Raw genomic sequence first — 17867 nt, 5'->3', positions numbered from 1 at the left:
TTTTTTTTTTTCTTTTCTCCTTTTTCTTTCCCCCAAAGAGAAAGCGGGAGAGATAGCCAGAGAGTGAAAGGGGGGGGGGACGGGGACGGAAGGGGGGCAAGAGAAAGGAATGAAAATTCTTCGGAGCACAAATGCCTTTGGTAACATTTTTATGTGTCTAAGCTTTTCTCCCCTATTTCAACTCCGACAGAGTTGATAACTATTTCAATTTAATCAGTCTGCTCTTGTTTTATCTTCTTTCTCCACTGATCTTCCTCAGCGCAAGGGATTTGCTCCTGGCTTGCCGGTTTAGGTGGATTGTCGGGGCTTTTTGCTATTTTTTTTTTTTCCTCCCCCCCCGCCCCCCTCTTTCCCCATTTACTCCCCCCCGTCCTCCACACGTACACACACACCCTCCACACGGTTTTTAGGACACTGAACGAGTTGACTTTTCCCGTGTCGCGGCGGCGGGCGAGCAGAATTAAAAGGAAGGGGCAGGCGGCAAGCGGAGGTTGCCCAGCGCCGGGCCGCCGCGCCGCTGTGGGGGGAGCTGTGTGCGCAGCCTGCTGCGAGGCGCTGCCCCTTTAAGAGACTGGTCAAGGAGTCCTAGCTCAGAGCGAGCCGGGAGGGGGAGGGAGGGAGGGAGGGAGGGAGAGGGAGGGAGGGGAGGGAAGGGAGAGAGGGGAGGGAGAGAGAGAGAGAGAGAGGGAGAGAGAGAGAGAGAGAGAGAGAGAGAAAATCAATCGGTTTAGAAGGTTTGGACTCACTTGACAGGTTCAGTTGGAGGCGACCATAGGTGGCTGCTGTGACAAAGGGAAATTGTGCTTTTCCAGCATGCTAACTGACCCTGATTTACCTCAGGAGTTTGAAAGGTGAGTCGAGTTGTTGGGGCGGCGGGGGGGGGGGCGCTGCCTTTTGCGTTGGGGAGGGGGTGTGTGTGTATCTTCTTTTTTTTTTTTTTTTTTTTTTTTTCCCTCTCCTTGTTGTTCCGTGGCTTGTTTGATGTTGTTGTATCATTATTATTATTATATTCTTTTTTTTCTTTAAATTTATATGAGCACGCGTGTTGGCGCGCGTGTGCGCGGATCGGCTGCCCGCGGTGCAGCCTCGCACAGGCACACGGGGACGGGCGCGCAACTCCGGCGCTTGGCGGCAGGCCGGGGAGATGCTCGCACCCCCCTCCCTCCCCAACCCCAACCCCCAAATCCCCCCTCCTCTCTTCCCTTTCCCTCCGGCGTTACCTTGGCTATTCAAACGGCGTGCCAGTTAGCCGGGCGTGGGGTGGGGGCGGGGCGGGGCGGGGCAGGGGAGCCCCTCGCCCGGCCGAGCCCTTCGCCCGACCGCCCCGGCGCTGCGCAGCTTTGTTCCGCTGCTTCCGAGGCTGCCGTGCCATGCCCTGCCCTGCACTCCCCAGCCCACCCTCCCTCGCCGAACCGGCCCGCCGAGGCACAAGGACCGAGGTGCCTTCCTCGGCAGCAGCTCCCCGCCCCTGCCCGGGGACTCCCCGGGCGACGGAGGATGCCCCGGCGGCGGGCGAGGCGGGGAGGGGGGGGGTGTTCAACTTCCAGCCTCAGTCTCCCGTCAAACTTGGGAAAGGCGCTCCGCCGAGCACATGACCTTTTGTTGATCTAGTAGGAGCGATTATTTTTAGGCAAGTTAACATATCCCGGCCCTTCGTCAGGAGAACATCCTTCTGCCTGTAGAGGGAAAAAAAAAATAAAAAGGAAAAAGTGAAACTCTTCATCCAAGTCTCCCAAGTTTTGGCCGTCACCTCTCTCGCGGAGTGTCAAGAGTGGGGTTTGGGTGTGACGTAGGCGCACCCGTTTCCCCCTGACCCAAGCAGGAGTCTTCCCTGCCAGGAATTAAGTTTTTGCTGTCATTGGCAATGGCTTGTGACCTCCAAGAGTTTAGTCCTTATTTCATATGATCTGGCGCTCCGAAGAGGTTTTGAAGCGGTTGCTGAGGCACTTGTACACATGTCCATTGATGATCCGGCATCCTTTCCCTCCGGCTTCATTTTAAAAGGTTATTAATAGTCCCTTGTGTGGCTGCATTAAACAATCCAAACTTTCATTTCTAAGCGGTACATAAAAGAACGCCAGGATGCGCGTTACTTAGGTTTTTCTCATCTTCATGAAAGCTACCTCCTGTATAAACATTTGGTTGTATCTGACTATGCAATACAAGCTAGGTGCTAGACCAGCTGGTTAAAAATATGCTAAGTCAAGCTGTTCATCGTTCAAACCTACTGAATTTGATAGTAAAGGCACAGAAAGGAAGGCAAGATAAAAACATCTTAAGTGGGCTGAGGAACACGCGTGCAGAGAAAGGACAGAGAACAACATTTGAATTTAAAGATTGAAGAGAAATAAAATAGGGAAATGAAAAAAAGAACTGTTTTAACACTTTCAGCCCTTGTTCTAAAGGAAGCTAAACGCTTCCTTACTAGAAAGTTGAATTGGCATGATTATACCACTCCAAGGTTGTCTTTAATGCAATTAATTTTCCATACTTGGAATACTTTGGGTTTTTCTTTGGCTTGTTGTCATTACAATAATAGAAGAAAATATGTTTTGTTCACTTGTGTTGTATTAACTTAGTTGAACTACCTGAGGAAACCATCATACTGGTGTTGAATCTGATCTGGCATCACAATCATGCATTTGTCCTGTTCATCTAATTAGCAGATTCAAGTATTTCATCTGCTTCCCTAAGATTATACATATAAAGCAAGCGATTTGAACTTTGAATACTTGTAAACTCTGTCAAGCAGAATGAAGTCCTTTCATTTTCCTGTTGGGGGACTTTTTGAAAATCTGAAGTCTCTCTGCATTTAAATATATACTTATATATTTTTTAATATAAGCTAATAATTTTGGGTGAAACATCTTCCTTAGAAATAGAATGAGCTGCTCTACTCTTTTTCCCCCACCTCCCTGCAGCATACATTTAATTTTCAGAGATCCCAGCTTTGTTTTTGTAAGCATTCTAGTTAAATAATCAATAGGCTGCTCTCCTTTTGCTATGCAGATAATACCAAGCAGTAGGAATGGGAAGCAATAAAATCGAATCTCGGGATATAGAATATAAATATTTTTAACTATTTTCCTTCTGCTGTTGAAATTGGTACTACAAACCAACATCTTTGTTAATCATTACCATTTGTTTACATTGTGTGTGTTTGACTATAGTTACACACACATACACAGAGTAGATACTGTCCATGTAATGTATCTGTGTTTATCAGAAAACAGCCATGAGGACACACTTTCTCTTCCACAGAGATGCACAGACCCTCAGACACACACACGCTCACAGAGTACATGTGTGTGTATATGTGCATGATGCTCAGATGTTTGCTTTTTAGACCTTTATGGCAGGTTATTTTCTCAGTTTCTCAGTAAATGCAGTTCTTGGAACGTATTTCTGCAGTCGCTGGAGTCCAGCACATTGTATCCGCAGGACCGGCTTCAGATTTGTTATTGCTATCCACCTCCCACTATTCCCTTATAAACTTGAATAGCAAATTAAAAGGAGATAAAGATTTATCAAGCAAAGTTGTTTGTAGTTCAGATCTCAAGGCATCTGTACATAGCTCAGGAGCTTATTTTTCTCTCCTTGTCATCTTTCCCGTGATGTTTCAGTGTATCCCGGTAAACTGCAAACAGTTCAGAAACTTTCAGTCACCCCAACTAAGGAGATCTGAATCAAGGGGACTTGTCTTGTGCGTCTGTGGCCATTAGCAGGGAGCCTTTACAATACACACTCAGAATGAAAATGATCCTCAGTGTCAGACGAATAAACATTCATTAATTCATTCAGCATCACTAGTAAATTGCAGTAGGTTCTGTGAATTAGCATGTATAATTAATTACCATATCAAACATTTGAAGGTTTTCGTCTTTCCCTGAGAAGTTACTTGCACTTCTTTATTTCTGCTTGTGGCTGTTCAGCAGTGTGATTGAGAGGAGCATCAGAATGCATACGCTGAGGGGGATGATGTTTGCAGAAACGTTGTGGGAAGAAATTATAACTGGAATCTGCTCCGTGTGCTACACAGGGAAAGGATCACTTCTAAATGTACTTTGTGGTGTACCTGTGGCACGCTGAACAGGTTTTAGAGGTCTCGAAAAGAATAACTCGGTTGTCTTTGTTTTTGTTTTAAAGATGGTTCATTATACTTAAATATAACAAGTGTGGCCACAGTAGAAAGAAAGTTTACTTCATTGAGTAAAAAGGTAGAGATGATCCAGACGAAATCATCGTGAACAGCTGTGAAATTTATAGAATGATAAAATCTCAGAAATGCCCAACATAAAGTTTTAATGTCTTAATAAAGTCTGATAAATGAAAAATATATAAAGTGACTGCTTAACAATGTCCCTAGTGTATGGAATGTTCTTAAACCCAAATTAATTACTGCATATTTACATTTATCTGTAGACTATGAGAGGGGCTATGCTAGGCACCCGGACAGAGTTACATCCTTTCTTTTTTTCATTCTTCTATTTTTTTCTTTTTCTCTCCTTGAAAAATTTATTTATTTATTTATTTATTGTTTATTTTTACCATGCCAGTTCAAGGTAAAGAGATACGTAGTGTTCATGGAAGAAAGAGGGATGGGTTAGTGTTTATATAGGAAAAAAGAAAGAGTAGAAAGACAAAAGGCATGGATAGGAGTCTGGGGATGGAGACAGTAGAACAGGTTTAACATTTACAGTCACCAGTTTTGTGCACTTGGAATATTCTCTGTGCTAGTGACTAGCTTGTAGAAAGAAAAGGCTCAAGGATGTAAAGCAAGCCTCTGTTGGGAGGAAAAAAATATACTTAGCTGCTTCACTGCTGCACTGCACGAGTCATTTCAGACTCCCACTGAATTTATTTTGGGGTTGTACCAACACTGTCAAATGGAGAAATCATTTTCCTAAAAGGAAACTTTGCGTATTCCTAAGTGCTTTTCTTAGCTAAAGTTATCCTAAAAGCTTTCTTCTGCTGCTGTGTTTGCTGTGAATTTTGAAGAAAGAATACTACCTTTCTACTGACCGGCTCAGAATGACATCCCAGTCTCCTAAAATCTGCCTTTAGAAGTAAGAGTGATTATTCCTTTATTTAATAGAAAACAATTAGAGATATTTAGTATTGGGCTGAATAGCTTTTACCTTTCATTGAGATGTTTTGGGAAAAGGACTTCATTGCATATGTTTGTGAGTCTAGGGGTCTGGAATCTGAAGAATAAATACAGTGCCACTTAAAAGTTTCAGATAGGATTTTTTTACAGTGACAGAAATGAACATGGTTTTATTTCTCTGGGATAAAGCTGAAAGAAGTAATGCATTTGCAGACTACTCATTAATGTCCTGCGTGTGCTAATTTCATCTGTTGTGCATAAGCTTAGTGAGGTAGAAGTTGACTGTTACAGATTATGGATTTTAATGAACGTCTCAATAATTTACCAGTTGCTGAAATTGTGAACTAGACTTGGAAGGCAAAAGCCCAAATGAGAGAGCTGATGAGTGACACACCAGCCTGCACAATTCAACTGTTGTATTCATTGCATTTGAATCAAATTGGGAGTTTGGCATTACTAATTCTGGGTGGCTGGCTCATCATATGCATTCAACGAGTTAATTAAAACACACACAAACACATACACACACTCTCCCACCAAGCATCTTGCGATGTTTATGTGCCTAGTGTGTTTGATTGGTACCTTTAGATAAGAGAGGAATTGTTTTTCCTTTTCTTGCTGTCCAGAGATCTTAAATATATAACTAGTTTACAAAATATTTACTACTTCTCGGGGAGCTTTTAACGAGCATTTATAGCTTTATCATTTAGGAGGCATATAGTATCTGATTGAGTTACTTAACTGTGAAGCATACGTGTCTGTGAAATGTGATATATCTGTAGCTGTATAAAATATACTTTTACAATATTTATGTAGGAAAACGAGTATATCTTCCCAAGATAGATTTATGGTTTCTTTGCATACTTTTCATACTATACTTTTCAAAAATCCCTTGAAGTTGAATAGGGTACCTGCATGCTTGTGTGTCAGATACCTCTGCCTCTGCAACTCTTACAGAATTCAGTTTGTCATCCTGTTGGTTTTCTGTTATGTTATTAATTTATTGCTCAGGCCTGGTTATAGCATAATTAACTCGTAAGTGGAGGGGGAAAACCATGTTGTAATGTTGTACCTATACACATTGGATACATTCAATGCCTGTGAATTCTGCTACTGTAGTAAAAAGAGAAGCGATCTCAGCAATTAATCAGTAGCTGTAGTACATCTCTGCTAATGGCAAGGAGTTTGTTTAACAAGTACCATCCTTAGAAGCCAAGCGTTTTTCCCTTGTAAAGTATCTGTGGGTTTTTTATCTAACTTGGAAAAATGGGTGAAGCCTTCCGTATGAAAGGTAACATTTTGTTAGGCTCGAGTACATAAAAAACTGTGCTGCAAATTAATCCAATCCATGTCACCTTCTTGTATTACCTAAGCCAAAACTTTACTTCTCAAACTTTGGAAACGGGTTGTGATTTTCTCCCGAGCTTTCGGCTTCGGGCGGGAGGCGATGGCGCGCGCCGCACCCGACGGGGGATTTATGGCCCTTCCTACCTTCCACATCTCCTCCGGGAGAGGAGACCCCCTGGCGAAACCCATAAAATTTTTCACCCGTGCCTTTGCCGAGGGTGACGATGCGAGCCTGCGGTCTGCCACGTGTCCCACCTCTCCCACACCATACTGAAGGGGCTGTCTTGGCCCAAGTGGCTTGTGCCTTGCTGAGGGCCGGGCTCAGCCTGCGGCCAGTGGCCACCAGGGGGGCAGCGAGGAGCCCCGCGGAGCCCCACACTCCACAGCCTCAGCTCGAGAGACGCCGCTTGTCACCTCTGTGCCGAGCTCAGCCTTCGCCAGCCTGAGGAGCCAGGAGTCTCCAAGAGTTGTCCCTGAGCCCACATGTCCTTGTGACGGTGTGAAGTTCTGCGCGCGGTTGTTGTTGGGAGGGAGCGCAGCCAGACAAGATTCTGGAAGGATTTTGGTGAGTGCTGCTTGCAGGGGCCATCGTACTTGAAAAGAATGTAAGGAGTGGATGGAAATCATGAAGTGTGCAGTGATAATCCAGAGAAACTGTCTACTTTTATTTTATTTTTTATTTATTTTCATTTTTCTTATGGATGGGTGCAATTCTTTATTTTTAAAACAGAAAAAGAAAGAGGGAATAGAGAAAGACATGGGTTGCAAGAATCATCAGATGTTAATACGAAGTTCAGGAGTGCTAAGAGGTGCTGCCCATGGTGTGTGTGGGGGTGTTGGTTATTTTGAAATAAATTTGCAAACATTTTCCTGCTTCTTATTTTTGATCTGGCATGACACTTCTCTTCAGCCTGCCCTTTTGTCACCTTGCTTAAGAAAAAAAAATTAACATGATGATATTATTTTTGACTTGTAGAACTCTGTGAGTTGAAGCAAAAATGAGAAAAAGCTTGGGGCTCATTTTGAAAATCTGAAATGGCTTTGACCTTGTTTCTCTTAAAAGTATTGTGGGATTAATCAGGTAACATTTCTCAATTCTCAAATTGTAATTATATTTGCTATTTTTAAAATTTATCTTTGGTACTCCATATTTCCTTTTTATACTTTTTTTTTCTTTTTTTTTTTTTTTTCTAGAAAGCACAGGTATGGAAATTCATGTCAGCAACTGCTCATTGAGATCTATATTAATTTAATTTTCTTTTACCATGTACTTAAGCTTTTGTGTTTTCTCAGGTTCAGATAGACTGTCTTCATTGTGTTTTGGTTTTTCCTAGTATGTGGGTGTCTGTATGATATTTGATCTAAATTTATCGTAAAATGTTAACTTAGTGCTAATTATTCTTTCTTGTTGTATTATAGTCTTATTACTGTGTATTTGTTCCTGTCTTACTAACCTTAACCTGATTCTGTTACTTTTGGGGGAAAAAATATATTCAGAGTGAATACAAATTTCATTTTCGTGTCTGAAAAATCAGACTTCTTTTTAGTGGTGAGGAACTGTGTGTTTGTTGGTATCTGTTATTTCTGCATAGTTAAAACCACCGTCTAATGTTCTTCATGAGTCTTCATAGCTCTGGAGAAAAAAGGCCTAGGAATGTAGTTTATATAAAAAGAAACCCACTAAATTTGTCATCCACTTGGATTCTTTGGTGCTGAGCTTGTAATTTTTAATTTTTTTTTTTTTTAAGAATAGGGGGGAGTGAAAAAAATGCCCCATGTTTCATTCATTCATCTCACAGGTTTGGCAAGGGCAAAGATAATTTATCTGACAGTAGGCTGGAGTTACTTGCCAATGCCAACTCATTAGATAACATAAGACCAAGAGAAAATATTACTGGTTCCAAACAACTTGTAGTTTTGATATTCCTTTTTACCATGCATTACATTAAAAGATTTCACTAAACTTTTGGCCAATTTAGATGATGAATCTAAAAAAATCTCAAGAGTCTGTATACACATCCATACAGACGCACTCATGCTTGTTCTCTGTAGCTTGGTATGCCTGTGTACTGGGTTGCATTTAGGTTTTCTCTTCAGTTGGTTGAGAACCCTGAGGAGACCATGCTTTTGTGGTGTGGTGTGACTAAGCTTCATCACGGTCTGAAAGACCAAAGTGTATCTCTGCATACAATTTTTATAATTTTGAGGTATTCCTTGTTTCAAGAGAGAGAACGTGTAAGGAAGGGTGTGAAGTGAGCCGTGTCCTCTCACCTTTTGAGGTCGCCTACCTGAGTTAGGGTTGAGGGACTTGTGTGGAGCTTTGTGCCAGGAGGGACTATGGGCTCTCTGTAGTGCTACCTAGGCTGTATTTGACTGTAGAGAAGTCTTCAGAGAAATTCCCTTAGCAGCCACTTTGCATTCACTTTGTTAAACAAGACTGAAAACATTTTCTCTGAAGGTTTAGTCAAGTTTCTATTCATAGGGTTTTCTCCCTAAATTTCAGTACCGTGGCTTCACTGGGGCAGAAGCTTTTTTGGATAGAAATGAAATGTGTGGGAAGGTGATGGTTGGTAAGGGTAGAGGGAAGGATGTTCTTACCCATTTGGCATGTCTGTTGACAAACTGGGTCATTTTGTTGTGTTGTATTTACATGACTTGTTCCTGTGCTGGTGTGAAATGTGAATCACCAAAACATGACGATTATTTTTTCTTTTAAATAAATTAGGCTAATGAAACAAAACTGAAATAGAACTGAAAAGCTAAATGAAATAAAATGAAAACAGAACATGCAACATTATTCTTTTGCTACAGTTTCCTTCTGCAGCTGCTGAGTAAAGCCAAATAGGTTTCTTTTTTATGTCTGTTAAAAATATCCAGGCTTTTGAGTTAGAAAATCACAGGGACATAGAAAATACAGCTCCCTTCTCAGGTCTGGCCCTTTTTGTTTTGTTCGTGGGTTTTGGATATTTAAGTAGATACTTATGGGCAGTGTGTTGTAAAGGAGGCTATTAATTCCCATCTTTGAAACCATGCTAACATCAAGTTGATGGGACTGGAATGGCATAATTTCTCAGTAGAAGGCCCTCATCTTTTCCTTGTGTTTTGTAGATTCTGCTCACTTCTGTTCTTGCCTAAACTCTGAAACCAGTTGTTTGGCTCAGGAAACCATATTAAATTATAGTGTTTCCTGCAAAATATAGAAAAAATACTGTACCACTCTCAAGTATGCCATGCGCCTCTTTTTATAGATAATCTGCATGTGTATTAGTGGCATTGATTTAGTGTGTTTTTGTAGTGTGCAGGCATCCTGAATCAGGACCCCATTATGCTCGTCACTGTACAAACACAAAAAAGAAGGTTTCTTTCCATTCCACAGAGCAGCCTTTGTGCTTAGAGCTTAGAGTAATATCAATGTTTCTTTGTATGGGGAAAATTCAGAAACGGTGAGTAGGTAAGAGATCCCTAGCATGGTTCATGAATGAGATTTCAGTCCTGAAGCCATGCTTTAGAATTCATAAATTGAGCAATGTATGTGGATGTGTATTCTCTCTCTGTGTATTTTCTACATATATATGTAGAAGTTGCCTTACTCTTAGAAGTACTGATAATATTAATAATAGATTCATGCTTCCTATAAAGTCTTTTGATTAGGAATTCAGAGCATTTGGAAAGAATTAATATACAAATCATGAATATTTCTTGCTCTTTAGATTGAGAAGTAAGATTAGCCTCAACCTATAGATGAGAAAACTGGGGGACAGTGTCACAAAATCATTTGAATGAGTGGGTATAAAAAAGTAGAGATACTGACTGCAAGTCCTGTTTTTTAACCTCAAGATCCTTTTTTTTTTCCTTCTTAAGATCCGAAGAACTGCAAATTACAGACTTCTGTCTGTCCAATTATAATTTCTAAAGGTCTCATTCTAGGAAGATGAAATGCAATATTCAAATTACTTAAATATGTTAAATAGGGAGTTTGGAGTATAATTAATAATATAAAGTGCAGGAATATTTATAGGCCCAGCCACATCGGTTAGGGCTGGGGGGGGGCATATTGTCTGTAGCCCCTCCAGTTATCTGAGCATGCTTCAAAACCAACTCTCTACCTCGAGGCAAGTTCAGTGTTTAAGCAGGAGATTGAGAGACTGTGTGTGCTGCTAACAGTCAGGTAAAGGTTTCATCCTGGAGAACAATTTACATCTTCAGCCATATGTACAGGAGCTGTCATATGCTTTATAACCTGCAGACCAGGCACTGGGGAGTCCAGGAAAAAAATTCTTCACCTGGTTGGTATTAATATGAGGAACAGACTCTATGGAAAGCAGCAATGTAGTCAGCCAGAGTGAGCAACCCAACTAGCCTAAAAGCAAAAAGCACACTGTAGAACACAAAATGCATTGTGATTCTTACCTGTGCATTTGACATCTGTTTTTTAAGTGTGTCACAGAGATCCAAAATGGAGAAAATGGTTAACGGCTTATTTAAAGGGAAGAATTATTTTCTTATTTGTGTTAGAAGTTATTCTAGTCTTTTTTTTTTTTTTTTTTTTCTTCCCCTCTCCTTGTTTCCATCTGTGTGCTCAGTAAGAGTAGAGCTGAACAGTGGGGGTCTGCAGGTGGATTTAGATCTGGGCTCTGTGTTGTGTCTCTTAAGATACGCTGTTGAGAAAATGGCTATAAAAGGAGTCTTGGGTGAATTTGATCTCTGTAGCCTATGAATATTATGACTGAGCTATTAAGATATTCTCTTTGATAAGCTTTTTAAGAAGGAGACTAATTTCAAGGTAATGGATTATGATCATGTTCCATAGTATTTCAGTAGTAGCTATTCAGTAGTATGTTCACAAAGACCTATTTTGTGATAGGGCTAGTCAAGGCATCATTTTTAAAAGTACCCATTCATTCTAAGTGTTTGGACTCGGTGGCATTGAAGTTCAGTGTCAGGTCCCAGAAATGTAGGCCTAATTAATTAATGTTTTGCTCAACTCTATGAAAAACACTGCCGTTACTCACTCCAGGAAACCAGAATGGCATAAAATGGTGTCTCATGAGGAGACCACTGAGAAGAAGCCTGACTTTCCTTAATCTTCAGCAAACTTCCATCAGTTGCCATACCACCAGAACTTTTGAATTTTCTGCCGGCTGGTAGGGATCTGTGGATTTCAGAAGTTTCATGGCTTTCAGAAGTTTCATGTTAGTGTTAAGACACATTAATTGTCTGTTCCTCCTAAACAACTTCTATCCCTGGCAGATTAAAATGACCAAAACAGTAGTGGTGAAAATGTACCTGAATTGTGCCAGGGCTAATGTCTGGGCCTTAGTGGTCTTGGCACTGTACACAAAATCAATCTTTGTTTTGAAACTATTTGTTTCCTAAGGTAGTCATTTCCAGTTGTGGCCACTGAGGCCTCAAGCCAGACTGCTGCACAAAAATGCATTCTTCCAAATATACATTTGTTTGATAACCTCAGTTGTCAAAAGTGTGACCTCTGTTAATTTGTCACCAGGCAAATTATTGTCACCAGTTCCCAGATTCCATGAGAAACCCAGGCAGACAGCAGAGCCCCATGCTGGTAAGCATTTCTGGTTTCGCTGTTTGTGGTTATAAGCAACCTACTTACAAATTACTTCAATGAAGTACCTGCAACTGAGGTGACTTGGCCATGGGTTGTCTGGTGTAACAGCAGCAGATTCATCAGTGGATTCTTGGAGGGCTCACTGCTCGTCTGGAGCAGCATAGCCTAACTTACATGGTCGTATTAAATAAACTAAATGGTTGGGAAATAAAAAAGACAGAATCTTATTGTTAAAACGACTTAGAGAATTCCCTTCTGGATGTTTATTAGAAAGGTGAAAATAAGATGAATGAAGTTGCTGCTGTTACAGTTGAGTAGAGTCTGATATGGAAATCTGTATTTTTAAAAGCAGCTATAAAAATTAGAGCTTAATAGAAGTTAGAACATTATTTAAAAAAAAGAAGATAAATAAAATAGCTTTTTACATACATGTGCAGTCTATTGAAAGGCCATCCAAAGCGCTGATACCAATTTAAGAAGATGATCTTTTGCCTTAATTATACATCTGGGAGATATTAGCTGAACATTTTGTGGAGAACTGCAAATACCTTAGTTGCCAGTTGTCTAAAATGCTGCTAATGATTGCTTCAGTGCCAGTGTTTTGATGGCTAGAACCTAGGCCTGAATATGAATACAAAGAACTCCCATCTAAAAAAACCGTGTGCGCGCACACACTTTTCATACAAAACAGATTTCAACCATCTGCTTGGCACTTAGCTTTGCAACTATAGGCTCTGATATGAAAGGGAGCACTGTCCAGGTTATGAATGGTATCACTTTTATTGGTACCTCATAAAAATCATAGTGTTTTTAGAAAGCTTGTGTATCCAATATATATTTCATTATTCAGCAGAATAATGGAAACAACTGCCTTAGTCAAAATTTTGTGCCGTCTGTTGTTGCTTCAATGACAAAGTCTCCTTACCCATGCAGAAGGGATTCTGTAGTGAAGAAGTTTCTGTTCTGCACCTAAGCATTTCCAAGTGTATCAGATGAGTTTAGATGAGTGGCCCTTGGAACTGACACCCCAGATGGTTTATGACACAAAGCACTGTTTGCTTAGGAATACGTTGTATAGCAGAGTCTGTTGCCCAAGCACTGCAGAGCGTGTCAAATCAGCATGGAAGTTAATGGACCAAAAGCCCCTCTGAATTTAACACTTTCCCATTTGATCAGAATTTACAGCTTTCGATAGAGACTGCAGTTTTCCTTCAGTGGTACAGTTGTGTAAAGTAAAGTTGATAGCAAAAATTACAGCCATATAATATAATCATTTGAACCCAGTTCATCCCTTTAAAGGTTTAGAATAAATGAGTCCGACTTCTTTGGTAAAAGTCTATTAATGAAATATATATAAAAAAATAGAAACTTAGGAGAAGATCTGAGTGTGTATTAATTTGATACTCTGACCAGTCCTTATTTTAATAAGTTAAGCAGAAAAAAATGCACCGAACTAAAGAAAATCTTTGGCACTTTCACTCTTTGTTAGCAATTTGGATGTTACTTCTCCATCTTTACTAGATTTATCCTTAAAATGCGCATGAGAAAATATGTTTCTTCTTTGCTTTTCTTCTTGGAAGGGGTTTGATATTATTTTCCTGGAGGTGCACATTTGGAAAAAAGATGACGAAAAGCAACCTCCTGTATGTAACAAAGCCTCTGTGCTTGGCCATCCATTTAGTGCCGTGTCACATTAGCACTGCGTTGTTAACACCTTTGGACAGGGCTAAAGGTTGCTTACTGCTTTGTCTAGGGAGCTGCTTATGTTCATCATAGTGTTGCTGGATGGTTCTCACAATAAATGTAATCATCATTCAAAAGTAGGGCTGGATTGTTTGTTGTTGAGATGTCAGGAGGCTGAATGAAAGGACCAATTGTTATTTATGCTCTTACTTCATAAAGATTTCCTTTTCTCTAATATAGCGGTCTTGAGAAAGTGCTGTTTTTAACTATTAGATTTTATTTACCCGAATCTGCCTCTTTGCTGAGAACATCCGAGATGATGAAAAAGAAAGATAAAAGTTAGATATCTGTGGATAAAATGATGATAATACTGGAAACTTGAAAGCTTCCACATAGTTTTAGATGTATCATAATGTAAGGACAGCAAAAATCTGCTTTTTAAACAAATGTGTGTGAAATAAGCCGTAACGATATTAAGGTTATAGCCCTAATAAGCTAACAGACTTGCAGCCCTCTCTGTTATTCCCGTTCTGTCTCTTCATTCCTCAGCTCTTCTTTTCCCCTTTTCCCGCAGGCTTGCTTTCTACATTTTTTACAGGCAGCACTCTTATTCTCACATGTAGAGGTTAAAACAATAAACTTACTAAATTTAAGAAGCTTCTGAGGCTCTGTAATTGTTGGTCCTAACGTGAAGGAGGAAAGCCAGTTCTCCAGCTGCTGTGTCACCATGCCTTTCCATAGCGACTCTACTGAAGTTGCTGAAGACCATCATCCTAGTGAAGCAGTTCTTCATGTTGCATGCCATGAAATGGGTTTCTTGAGGACTGGGGAACAGCAGTGTGTCTGCTGCTCAGCTTTAATGATTGCCCAAGAATAAGCTCCTGTATTCAGGAATGGGTGAGAAGAAATTCTCTGAGAAACGCTACGAATGGGTTCATAATGGAACCTTTGCTATTTGACCCTCCTGTTCTTGGAAATTTTAGAGGGCAAAGTCTCCTTGACCAATGTCAACAATTTGGTCATTTTCTTTGCTTCCCCTCCTCCTCCTTTTAGGTAATATAGTCGTATTTACAGTCAATTTATTTTCTGTAGATTCCTCCAATCTGCTGTGGTTGGAAGGGAGTTCCGGAGTGAGTCCATGGCACGGTAAATTTGAGATGGCATTTGGTGGTGTGGGAGGGAGGGTTGGGAGGAGGAGGGAGAGGGTGTGAGAGTGCAGCTACAGTTTTAAACAACCTGCCAATTGTCCCCCATTTTTATTAAAATTGTAGCTTTCAAGCCAGGTCTGTGAACTGTTTAATTTGATTTACACTGTCAAGGCTAAGTTCCATCATGCTGTTAATAAGGACTGAACAAATCCTTGCTCTCTCCCTTCTTTCCTTTTCCTTTTTTCCTTTTCCTTTTCCTTCTCCTTTTCCTTTTCCTTTTCCTTTTCCTTTTCCTTTTCCTTTCCCTTTCCTTTCCCTTTCCCTTTCCCTTTCCCTTTCCCTTTCCCTTTCCCTTTTCCCTTTTCCCTTTTCCCTTTTCCCTTTTTCCTTTTTCCTTTCCCCTTTTCCTCTTCCTTTTCCTCTTCCTTTTCTTTTTTCCCTTTCCCTTTCCCTTTCCCTTTCTCTTTCCCTCTCCCTCTCCCTCTCTCTCTTCCTCTCTCTCTCCCTCTCCCTCTCTCTCTTTCCCTCTCTCTCTCTCCCTCTCCCCTTTCCCTTCCCCAGTTTTCTTCTTTCTTTCCACCACTAAAGTGCTAGTTGTGTCTGTTTCTGATCTGTTTCTGTTGGTTTTAAACAAAATGCTGCGTTGTGTCACCCTTCCCATTGTTTGCGCACCTGGTGTATGGAAAGCTTGAGATGGAGAGAGGATGGTTTGCAGAGGAGGGTGCCCTTGGTTCTGACTCCTCCTGATTTTCACTCAGTTTGATATTACCATCAGGTTACAGCCACATTTGCCTTAAAGCTGGGTGTGAATGATTGGGTTCAGAGGCTGGACTTTTGAGCTGCCTTTGTGGCTTGTCATTGTCATAATCCAAAATAACATGAGGTTCACAATATGCAGGTGCCAAATTGCAGTGGAAGATCAGCCTCCTGGTTTACTGTCTAGCTCTAGTGTATGAGGGAAAGTGAGGTCAGGCACGTCAGTACAGGACTTTTGAAATCCCTTGAAGCATTATTTGCTGCTTATGCCTTCCAGGAAGCCCTGGATACAGATTTGAAAATCTCCAGAATGAAGTTGGCTCCTGTATTTCAAAGGCTATATAACATCTGTATTTTCAAAGATTCTGTTGCTATATTTAACTCTACGAGCAGGGGGAAAGGATGAATGCGTGTGTAGGAAGAGTGCATGATTTTCATAAAGAAATAAAAAATTGTGCGTGAAAAAATTGCATGTGAGTCAGCTAGTATGAAAAAAACATGTGTCCTTTTAGAATTTGGGGGCAATTGAATGTTCTTAAAAGTCTGTCTCATTAATCTAATCTGTTGGAAATATACCACTTCCACGGGTGTTCGGGGGGAAAATCAGAGCTTGATTTTCTCTCTCCTAATTTTTATCTGTATGAAACATCATAGCGAGCGCCTGAAATAAATTGATCTACCTTGTTATAGCCATTTATTGGGTAGAGTTCAATAAAGCAATACACACACATTGTAAGTGAACTGTTATGCAGGTGGCTTGTTTTATCTTAGAGATTAAAGTAACCCTGTTGAATCAGAGGCATATGTAACACCAGGGGTGGGTCTTATGTTTTTACATTTTTAAAAACATTTTGGGAGACTGTTAGGTAAAAGGTGCTTCTCACCAGGGACCAAGTGCTTGGTTTTAGTTTGAGGCTTTTATTGCTCGTCTTGGAAAAGAGGACAAGGACAGAGTAAGTCCAGAGAGCACTGTTAGCCCTCACCTCCAAAGCTTTTATGACTGGCTTGTCTGCAGCTCTGGGTAGTAGGAACATCATGGGAAGTTTTTTCTTCCTCTGTCTTTGAGTAGTGTTGTGTGAATGAACAGAGACAGTGTTTGTCATTCGGGCTCCTTGCACAAGCCCCACATTCATACACGATCAGACGGCTCTGTCCAGCTCCTCCTGAAAACAATTGTAAGGCTCTCATTGACTTAACTTGGGTGTTGGATTGGGCCCATTATACAGGAAGAAAATAAAGTGGAAGCGTTGTTAATGACTCCTATTGATGCTTTTCCTGGCATGGAGTACTGCAGATAATTGTTTTTAGATGAAATACAGTTGCATCTAAGTATTACATTTATTAGCTTTTTAAAGGAGGAATAACCAAACTGGACATATGGGGTGTCTGAAGTGTTGACTGTGTGAGACTAAGATAATTTCAGGAGAATAGCTTAAGTCGCGGGATATGTGTGATGCCCTTTGTATACAAAATGTGGAATTGTAGAATTTATTTTGCATGCACTGGTTTTCACTGAGAAAGAATCCAGAATGCAAATATATGGTCACATTTAGAATACGTAAGGAGTGCACCCTCACTGCTTGTAGACTTCAAGACCCGTTAATCAGGCCTCATAGTGATGTGATCTCTGAAAATACTTCAGTTAAGTAGGTTTAATCCTTATTAACAGTAAGTTGCTTGAAACCATTTTGAATAAAGTCTGAGAAGGAATATGGTAGGTTGAACACACAAATAAAGGCCAGTCCTGTTAGGCACTGAGTGCCTTTGAGTCCTTTGAAGTTCTGTAGGTTTTGGAATTGCTACACGATCATGACACCAACAATAGTATTTTCACCTTATCTTCATATTTTTCTGCTGCAATTGTCAGTGTTGTTTCCACATTAAAATGGGGCACTACTCATGGTTTTGGTATAATTTGGGTGTTGCCCCAGACCTCCCCATGACTTGGTTAAAACATACAGTATAGGCAGATATTAAGTGGTCTGTTTTTCTTAAGCCTTATTCTGGAGTATTGAAATTAAATGATGTATGTAATATCTCCACGTTATGGAATGTTTCCTGTTGACTTCAGTGTGATTTAGCTGTGGATGACAGTGATCTGGAGTCTCTTAAGACCAGGGAGATAGTAGAGGGCACTGCTTGTTTCACTGCTTTTTTTGTCATTCATCAAGGGTTTGGATGGAATGAATGAAGTGGCAAAGCTTTTGTGCTACTTTTTTTGGGGAAATGTGTTCAAAGAATTGTTTTGGAA

General features: G+C 40.6%; 1 protein-coding gene across 2 annotated transcripts in view; it reads left to right on the top strand.

Moving 5' to 3' along the window:
• The first annotated feature begins 661 nt into the window (after positions 1-661).
• Positions 662-17867, top strand: part of SOX5 (SRY-box transcription factor 5) — a 289213-nt gene continuing 272007 nt past the window's right edge. The window contains exon 1 of one of the 2 annotated variants that reach the window (XM_030468324.1): positions 662-851. In XM_030468324.1, coding sequence (XP_030324184.1) covers positions 814-851 — 38 coding nt within the window. In that variant the 5' untranslated portion in view covers positions 662-813. The remainder of the gene's footprint in view (positions 852-17867) is intronic. The other variant, XM_030468323.1, reaches the window with a different exon arrangement.

Source organism: Calypte anna, chromosome 1 (genome assembly GCF_003957555.1).
Source record: "Calypte anna isolate BGI_N300 chromosome 1, bCalAnn1_v1.p, whole genome shotgun sequence".
NCBI lineage: Eukaryota > Metazoa > Chordata > Aves > Apodiformes > Trochilidae > Calypte > Calypte anna.
Note: the sequence above shows the minus strand (reverse complement) of the source record. Positions and strands in the feature narration are given on the sequence as shown.